The sequence below is a fragment of the Schistocerca gregaria genome, chromosome 5 (genome assembly GCF_023897955.1).
Source record: "Schistocerca gregaria isolate iqSchGreg1 chromosome 5, iqSchGreg1.2, whole genome shotgun sequence".
Lineage (NCBI taxonomy): Eukaryota > Metazoa > Arthropoda > Insecta > Orthoptera > Acrididae > Schistocerca > Schistocerca gregaria.
Genome location: NC_064924.1, coordinates 392,503,749 through 392,512,540, shown reverse-complemented (window position 1 = coordinate 392,512,540; position 8,792 = coordinate 392,503,749). Strand labels below are relative to the sequence as shown.

The following is an 8,792-nucleotide window of genomic DNA, read 5'->3' as shown; positions in this document are numbered from 1 at the left end:
GTGGCACTACCTAGTTGCGTATCGTTAGTCTGGATTGTTACTGTGTACCAAACAGTTTTTCCCCTTAATGGCATGTTAGATGGACAGTGATATTTCACACAAAATACCATTACATTGAGAAAGAATCTTCAGAGCAGATGTATTCGATTTTTGCCGGATAAGAACCGTTTTGTGTCAGGGTGGGGAAAACAACAATGAATACTTTGACAATTTAAAAGGGAATTTATTATATTTAGTGTATTCTGCAGGCCACACAGTAGCATGGTGAGCAGGACATGCTTCATAAACAGGAATTGGCTACAGAAGACAGCAACAGGGCTGCCCAGTCTCAACCAGAGAAGTACAGGTTTATTATTACACCACACTTACAAAAGCTCTTGAGAAGACCAGAATTCTTTTTACAGCCATATTACTACTTCGCAGTAAACCTTTAAAATTTTTTTCATATGACACTTTTAACACACATGTAATTAATGTTTTTGTACATGAACAAACATTTAGCTCCAGTCAGTTAACACAGTCCAAAATATCTGTCTATAATTACGTTTTATACAAATTTAAGCGTCGTTCGTAAGAGATATATACACATTTACAAACATAAAGACTCCCACACTGTGTCTCCGAGGCGCAGGGCGGTCAGGGGCGACTGGCGACCGCGAAGGGGCTCATCTCGGGGCGCAGCTGCCGCTGACCGCGTGTCTGACGTCACCACACACTGAGGACGCCGCTCCAGGACCGAAACTTGGGACCAACTTACTCGGCCGAATCGCTTCACAGTAAAATGCTGAAATAACTCTCCCAGTACAGTCTACATCACTCTTGTCTTAATAAAAACTGTATTAGCGGGGGACTGCCCGTGTATTCCTTGCATCTGTAGATGTTGGATGCTGCTGGTAGCAGCGGACGGCTGTAATCGTATATTAGCGGTAGTCATAATTTACTTCTTGCCTGATCGGGTACTCTTAATACAGTTTTAAGGTACAGCTTCTCTTAAAATTCCTGGCAGATTAAAGGTGTGCCTGAGAGAGATTTAAAACAAAAACCTCGCCTTATCTGGGCAGTGCTCCATGCATGATTCATGGCATGTCCTTAGGGTCTGACTTCCGACAGAACCTCTCCCGTACCCTCCAAACTCCACAGAAGTTCTGGTGCAAGACTTGCGGACCTAGCACTCCTGGACGAAAGGACATTGCGGAGAAGCTTAGTCGTCGCCTCAAAGGCCGTTACACCATTGCCCATCTTTATGTAACCAGTTTTTTCGTAAATTGTCCCGTAACCCATATAAAACCAGAATTAAAAAGGTAAGTCAGATCTGAATCATTAATCCCAATAAATAACTGAGGTGTGTATTAGTAGCAGTGTTTGACAATGGTTAACTAACATAGATTTTTTTTTTACTGGACTGAATATTCTCCCAAATAAGAGGCCACTATGACAGTATATTGCACTGAGCTGTAAGCAAATGGACATGCAAAAGGCCATGTTGATTGGGCGGGTGGACCACCCTAGGAGAATTAACGGAGGGGACTCGTTGACAACAGCAGGAGTCAGTGACACGCAGTCAGGCCCGCTAAGGCTTTGAGAAAGCTGATATTGGGCGCCAAATGTCAAGAGAAAAAAATGCAGATACTATCTCCTGTGGTACTGGAACACCAATAGAGTATTTTTAACAACTTGCATATAGAAGGAGGCAATGAACCTTCTTGGCAGGACAAGGAATAACACTTTCGTGTACAGAACCATAAAAAGGTGGCTTCTTCAAAACGCATCGACGGCTATCGATAACATTCGAAAGAGGACTGAGGACCAAGGTAGTTAGGAGATCTTTGTGGACATGGGACACAGCATTCAGCTTAGACGCTGCTTGAAAGACATGTTTAACTTTATGTAAGAGCTGTAACGAATGTGCAACATAAATCAGTTTGAAGTTAAAGAGAGCAGCACAGTTGTGCTACAGAGTTCATCCTTATTGACCATAGACAGAGACAGAAAGTCAGCATCAAGTATTATCGAGCATGTTTCTGGTTACCCACCTGAAATCACAGCCAGGGAAAGAAACCACCATCTCTTAAGACATCTTTTCGCTGGCTGTCACTCGAAATATCCATACTTCAGTCGTTCAAAATGATGTGATGAACGAAAATTTCAGAGTCAGGATTTCAGTTTTAGGAATCACATGGAATGGAATTACTCTGTCTTCAGGAGTCATCACGGCCGAGAATCTCTGCAGCCTGACAGCTCTTCCATCTTGGGTGACTTAGAAACTTTTCTGATTGGTTGGCATTTAGCCGCAGGGGTAAACTGTTACTAGAAACTAATGACTTCAGCCTCCACCTACAGTTTAACATGATGAGTCATATCTACACCAGCGAGGCTAACTGTGCGGACAGGTGTGGCACTTTTACTGAGTTTCAGTAATTGATGCTTCATTCTGAAGCACTACATGCGGATTTACGATCAACGCGGTTCCAGCTCCTCTCATAGTTCGAAACACATACACTGCAATTGCACTATTCGCCATTTAATACTAATCTTTCGGCTATCACAGTGCTACTGCAAGAATTGTATTGTTTCTTCTTGATACATGTTGACTTGTATCAGACTCTAAACCACTTGCCAAGGAATTAGCTTAACACTCTTATTGTTTGTCAAAAATGTATATTATACTATAAAGTAAAAAAAAATGTGCCTCGTTTTGAAATTTGTGGCTAAACAATCCGTGCTCATTATTTTGGGTAGCAACGTCTTAATTATGTCAGATGAATAGGGCCACTTTGCGCACCTATTTAACATCGTCCCGCCATTCCCCTTACACTCATTGAGTGCCGGCACTGCCAGGTGCCCTTCAGTTCGATCATTGGCTGGTGAGAAGTTTCGGTTTTAGGAAAGCTGGCCCTGTTACACACGTAGATGTGCAGATCACTGGGCCAACCCTTTCTGCATGCTGCCCCTTACACTACACCCATGGAGCCTTACTGATTACACAACAACTGTTACCCATTTTCTGTGAATATAGGCGCTTTGCTGCCCACAAGTAGGCAAGCAAGATGCAACAGTGTATGTGACTACTTCCCGAATAATCACTTTCACTCTATATTGGAGAGTACTCTGGTATTTTGAATCTGCCAAATCAGTGCACGCTCTGCGACACAATGAAAGATTCATTGTGTAAAATATCCCCTAATCCGTGCTTAAGCAATGTCTGCAAAGTATCTTTTATTCCAGGAGTATCAATACTGCAAGCTATGCAGAACAATATCTTTGGTATTTAGAAGGTAGCAGAGAGGTACCGTTCGAGGTAAAACTGTGAGGGCAGGTCGTGGGCCATGCCTGGATATCTCGGTTGGTAACAGCATCGACCATCAAGGCCAGGTTTTTAGGTTTGTGTCGCTGACAGGCATACAGCTTTTTTCTGTCGTTAAGTTTCAAAACATTTCGCACTCTGACTCAGAGTGTTATTTTAACCATACGGCGTGTTTGCTTCCTTATTCTGCTTGTAAAGTTAGTTTCCATTAAATCGATTAGGTAATATGGTTAATAACCACGCCCAACACTTAGATCTTACGTAGCGATAATAATGTTATTAAAAGAATGACATGTAGCATATTCCAAACTAGGTCAAATAGAAACGTCCCTCGTTCAGTATATGTGATTATCCTTCTCTCCTGCAGTGGGTATTGAAGCTGAATGAAAATCAGATTTTTAAGGTTATTCAGCTCATCGACGTCAGTGTTTCTCTCTACAATGAGCCAATCATCCACAATACAAAATGGTGATCACCGCCATGACGAAAAATGTAATTTCTTTCATGTACCTCAAGAAAATAGTACCACCTTAATGGTGTAGCAAATTATTAACATGATTTTGACTAGTCCTCTTCAGCTTGGAATATATCACACCAGAAGCAGTTTGGGAAAAATATGATTGCAAACAAGAGGCACGTATGTGGGGTTGCCATAAAATCAGTATAAAGCTATAAACACAAATTTTTACAGCAAATGCCTGAGATGTTCAGTCGAGAGACTTTAGCTCTAGATTGAATAAGCAGCCCAAAGTGAGGGTCGAAACTGGTCTTTTGTTCACTGGCTGGACAAGAATCATGGAAAAGCTCACATTCACGCATCGCAAAGAGTACAAGATCAGTTTCGAGTATTTGCTTCTCAGTGGGCCAGAGTTATCTGTACAGTAGTTCAGTACTTAAGTGGTCTAGTGCAGGTTAGTGATTCCTTGACTCCCCACATCAGACATATAACCAGCTTCGCTTCAGTCCTTTCTGAATTAATTCCTCAGGCAGATTGTGAATGAAGGAACCATATCGCTTACCCAGTAACACTCAATACAGATATCTCTGTTTACATTGTCCAATAAAAGTTCGGCATTTTCTGTATCCTTATGATTAATTTTTTAGCTTCATATTTAAACATATAGATATTTACAGTCACATAGCAAAATTTACCCAACCACATTATTATGTACAGAGCACACACTTGACAGACACATAGCACCAGTTTAAACATTTAACTGAAGGAATTTACTGACCTCATAAAATGCAATGTTAAATTAAAAATATGATTTACAAATATTTACAAGTATTATGGATTATGCAGTCGACATGTAGTTACGTAACTGAGAGTAAAAACTTTTCGAAGACACTAATTAACTCTTTGTTCAGTCTCTAACACGCAAACACAAGTTGAAGTCTTCTTTCTTATTAAAAATGTGTATCATGTTGACATGCTTTCCGTGAGATTGTTCTTAAAGTAACTCATATTAGTCACTGCACTCGGTTTTAAGTGGCAAATTCTGTTCTCTTGTTGGTCAGTAGATACTGCGTGACTCTATTATCTGCAGTCCACTTTGAAACACATGAGTGACTTTCCCCCACGTTCGCTAGTGACAAATTTGTTTCTTACAACAACAAAATCCCGTTGCGCAAACATCCAAATAATTGTGCAGCTCACACCTTACGTTTATGGACAAAGAGGAAAACACCATTATATCTTATGAGCGAACATGTGAATCACATTGAAAGCTGAATCACATATTAAAACTATTGGAAAATGGTGTTGAGATTCCAGATCAGCGGAAAACGCTATTTGTAAGTTATTTTAACAGATGAGTTGAAAATGAGGCCTTTGTGGATTGCGTCAATCCTGTACTACAAGTAACGCTATGCACGTACCTGTGACACTTTTTTCAGTACGAAATTAATTTCTCATCTGCTGGACATACAATGTACTATGGCGCATGTTACGATACAAAGAATAATTACACGTTTCACTCTTCTTAAATTTAGACGCCTGTCCGATTTCGTGCTTTTGTGCAGGTCGGTATTTTAACAATTGAATCAGGCTGCATGATCGTCTCTGAACTGGCTGTAAGCTACAAGCAATTTCCCACTACGTAAAGCATGAGTCACGTACTGTCAAAATAAAACCACAAGGACAGGTAAATGACATGAGAATGATGGAGGTGATCCAATAGACCTTAAATCCTAGTAAAGAGTTCTTGGAGGGAAATAGTGTAAACCAATCCCTCTCTAAACGCGATACGAACGTGAATGAAAAATAATGGAGACCATGCCGGAATATAGAACCAAACATGGTTCTTTACATGAAATTCAAGTGGTCGAAGGTCTCTTAAGAAATGAAACGTTCGCTCTTCTTCAAGACCTTTTCCTTGCCTTTAAAGGGTTTAAAAGGAATGGATAGGGAACATTATTGCAGAATTAAACCTGTGTTGCAACACCTGAAAGATAAATATCAAACTATAGTTGTCTACCTGACTGCTTAACAGAAACTGGTCCAGAACCATCCAAAGCATCATCTGATAAACTAAAAGTGAAAAACCGCTAACGGCATTAAATTCAAAATCGAGGATGTATGTTTGGAGACACCACCTAATGGATTTTGGTCGCTAGGTTTATTAATCCGCACAATACAGAAAATTATTACTTTCTTGTTGAACAAAACTTGGGGCATGTTAGTAACTTTTATGGCTGTGTACGTATAATGTCAAGAGTACCTTGTGTTAAAGTCGATAACTGCGCTCGTTTTCTGCAATTTTTTATATTTTTTTAACTTGCAGCCACACTCATCTTCTTCTCCTGGTGAAGAAATATGAACATTTGAATATTGGTCTGAAGTACACGGTCGCTTGATGTGACTCAGACATGTCTGGTTGACAACGTTGTGTTTCAGTTTAATTAGGACATGAAAATTGGGGAGAGCTCTTGTTAATAATATTGACTAAGGTGAAAATGTAAGTTACACTGTTGGACTGTGGCGATTGAAGTTGTCAGTATAGTAAGACGGCGGTGCCTACGTTCTGAACCGTCTTCTGCTGATATTGTGAATTACGATGTATGCGGAAGTCAACGGTGCAGCCACAGAAGTAACTGCTGTGGGTTAGAATGACACTCGCTCGTCAACGTCTAACCGAGGAGATCCATCTTAGTACGCTACAGTGCAACAGGCCACTCTCTTTGACGAAACTAGAGTCTGAGAGCTACCAATAAAACTCCAACAGATGAGAAATATCATCAGAGTACCATGGATACCCCCAATCCGACCATATGTTGGATAGAGGGGAAACGAAGACGAAGAGTTAATGTGATGTTGCGGGGGTAAGGCTGGAACGCGTTCCAATGACGCCACAGAAGAAGGTACGAGGAAGGGCCGACGCGTCGCATCGGGCGATCACCTGCAAGTATGGTTCAACTGTCTCGTCGTTACAACACCGTCTCGTTGGTACACGTACGCGGTCCGTTGACGAGCGAGTATTTGGAACTTCCGCCGTTCCGGTGGGCCACCACCGCCCCACGCACGAACAGCTCCTTGAAGGTCTCTCGGAACTGCCGCGACATGCCGCAGTAGATGGCGAAGTTGATGGGGTAGCTGACGATGATGAAGAAGTTGGTGAAGAGCACCAGCACGTTGGCGACGTAGTAGTCGAGAATCTCGGTGACGCTGCTGGAGATGATGTGCAGGATGGTGACGATGGCCAGCGGGATCTCGACGAGCAGGAAGACCGTCACCACGACGATCAGCATCAGCGTCGTGCAGTTAGAGTCCCGAAGTTTCCTGCACTCGCTCTTGCGGTTCTCCTGCAACAGTCAGCAGCGGTTCATCAGGTATTAACGTAAAGTTTCATCTGAAAATAACTGCCAACCAACGAAGGGCTACATCCAAGGTTCATGAAAACGTGGTAAAAGCCATTTTGTTGCGGCTCTATGTTTATAAGTGAGATAAGAGCTGCACAGTTGCCGCTAACAGCATCCGTTTAGGACGAATTCTGTGCAGAGTTCCGAATTCATACTAAACGGATGCCGTTAGCGAAAACAGTGGTGTCGAAAGTAAGACTGGACACGCCTATGACATGGAAATGCCTCATAGACAATACAAAAAGTTCGGAGTTGATGTGCCAGCTACAGTTTACACCTAGAAGTAAAAAGATAATATACACGATAAGGTAACGAGGTTAATTAATAATACACGAATTTACACTCCTGAAAATGGGAAAAAGAACACATTGACACCAGTGTGTCAGACCCACCATACTTGCTCCGGACACTGCGAGAGGGCTGTACAAGCAATGATCACACGCACGGCACAGCGGACACACCAGGAACCGCGGTGTTGGCCGTCGAATGGCGCTAGCTGCGCAGCATTTGTGCACCGCCGCCGTCAGTGTCAGCCAGTTTGCCGTGCCATACGGAGCTCCATCGCAGTCTTAACACTGGTAGCATGCCGCGACAGCGTGGACGTGAACCGTATGTGCAGTTGACGGACTTTGAGCGAGGGCGTATAGTGGGCATGCGGGAGGCCGGGTGGACGTACCGCCGAATTGCTCAACACGTTGGGCGTGAGGTCTCCACAGTACATCGATGTTGTCGCCAGTGGTCGGCGGAAGGTGTACGTGCCCGTCGACCTGGGACCGGACCGCAGCGACGCACGGATGCACGCCAAGACCGTAGGATCCTACGCAGTGCCTTAGGGGACCGCACCGCCACTTCCCAGCAAATTAGGGACACTGTTGCTCCTGCGGTATCGGCGAGGACCATTCGCAACCGTCTGCATGAAGCTGGGCTACGGTTCCGCACACCGTTAGGCCGTCTTCCGCTCACGCCCCAACATCGTGCAGCCCGCCTCCAGTGGTGTCGCGACAGGCGTGAATGGAGGGACGAATGGAGACGTGTCGTCTTCAGCGATGAGAGTCGCTTCTGCCTTGGTGCCAATGATGGTCGTATGCGTGTTTGGTGCCGTGCAGGTGAGCGCCACAATCAGGACTGCATACGACCGAGGCACACAGGGCCAACACCCGGCATCATGGTGTGAGGAGCTATCTCCTACACTGTCCGTACACCTCTGGTGATCGTCGAGGGGACACTGAATAGTGCATGGTACATCCAAACCGTCATCGAACCCATCGTTCTACCATTCCTAGACCGGCAAGGGAACTTGCTGTTCCAACAGGACAATGCACGTCTGCATGTATCCCGTGCCACCCAACGTGCTCTAGAAGGTGTAAGTCAACTACCCTGGCCAGCAAGATCTCCGGATCTGTCCCCCATTGAGCATGTTTGGGACTGGATGAAGTGTCGTCTCACGCGGTCTGCACGTCCAGCACGAACGCTGGTCCAACTGAGGCGCCAGGTGGAAATGGCATGGCAAGCCGTTCCACAGGACTACATCCAGCATCTCTACGATAGTCTCCATGGGAGAATAGCAGCCTGCATTGCTGCGAAAGGTGGATATACACTGTACTAGTGCCGACATTGTGCATGCTCTGTT

General features: G+C 44.0%; 1 protein-coding gene across 3 annotated transcripts in view; it reads right to left on the bottom strand.

The window, feature by feature from the left end:
* Nucleotides 1-208: 208 nt before the first annotated feature.
* LOC126272493 (sex peptide receptor) overlaps nt 209-8,792 on the bottom strand; it is a 3,488,090-nt gene continuing 3,479,506 nt past the window's right edge. For all 3 annotated transcript variants that reach the window (XM_049975380.1, XM_049975382.1, XM_049975381.1), the window contains one exon: nt 209-7,105. In XM_049975380.1, coding sequence (XP_049831337.1) covers nt 6,731-7,105 — 375 coding nt within the window. In that variant the 3' untranslated portion in view covers nt 209-6,730. The remainder of the gene's footprint in view (nt 7,106-8,792) is intronic.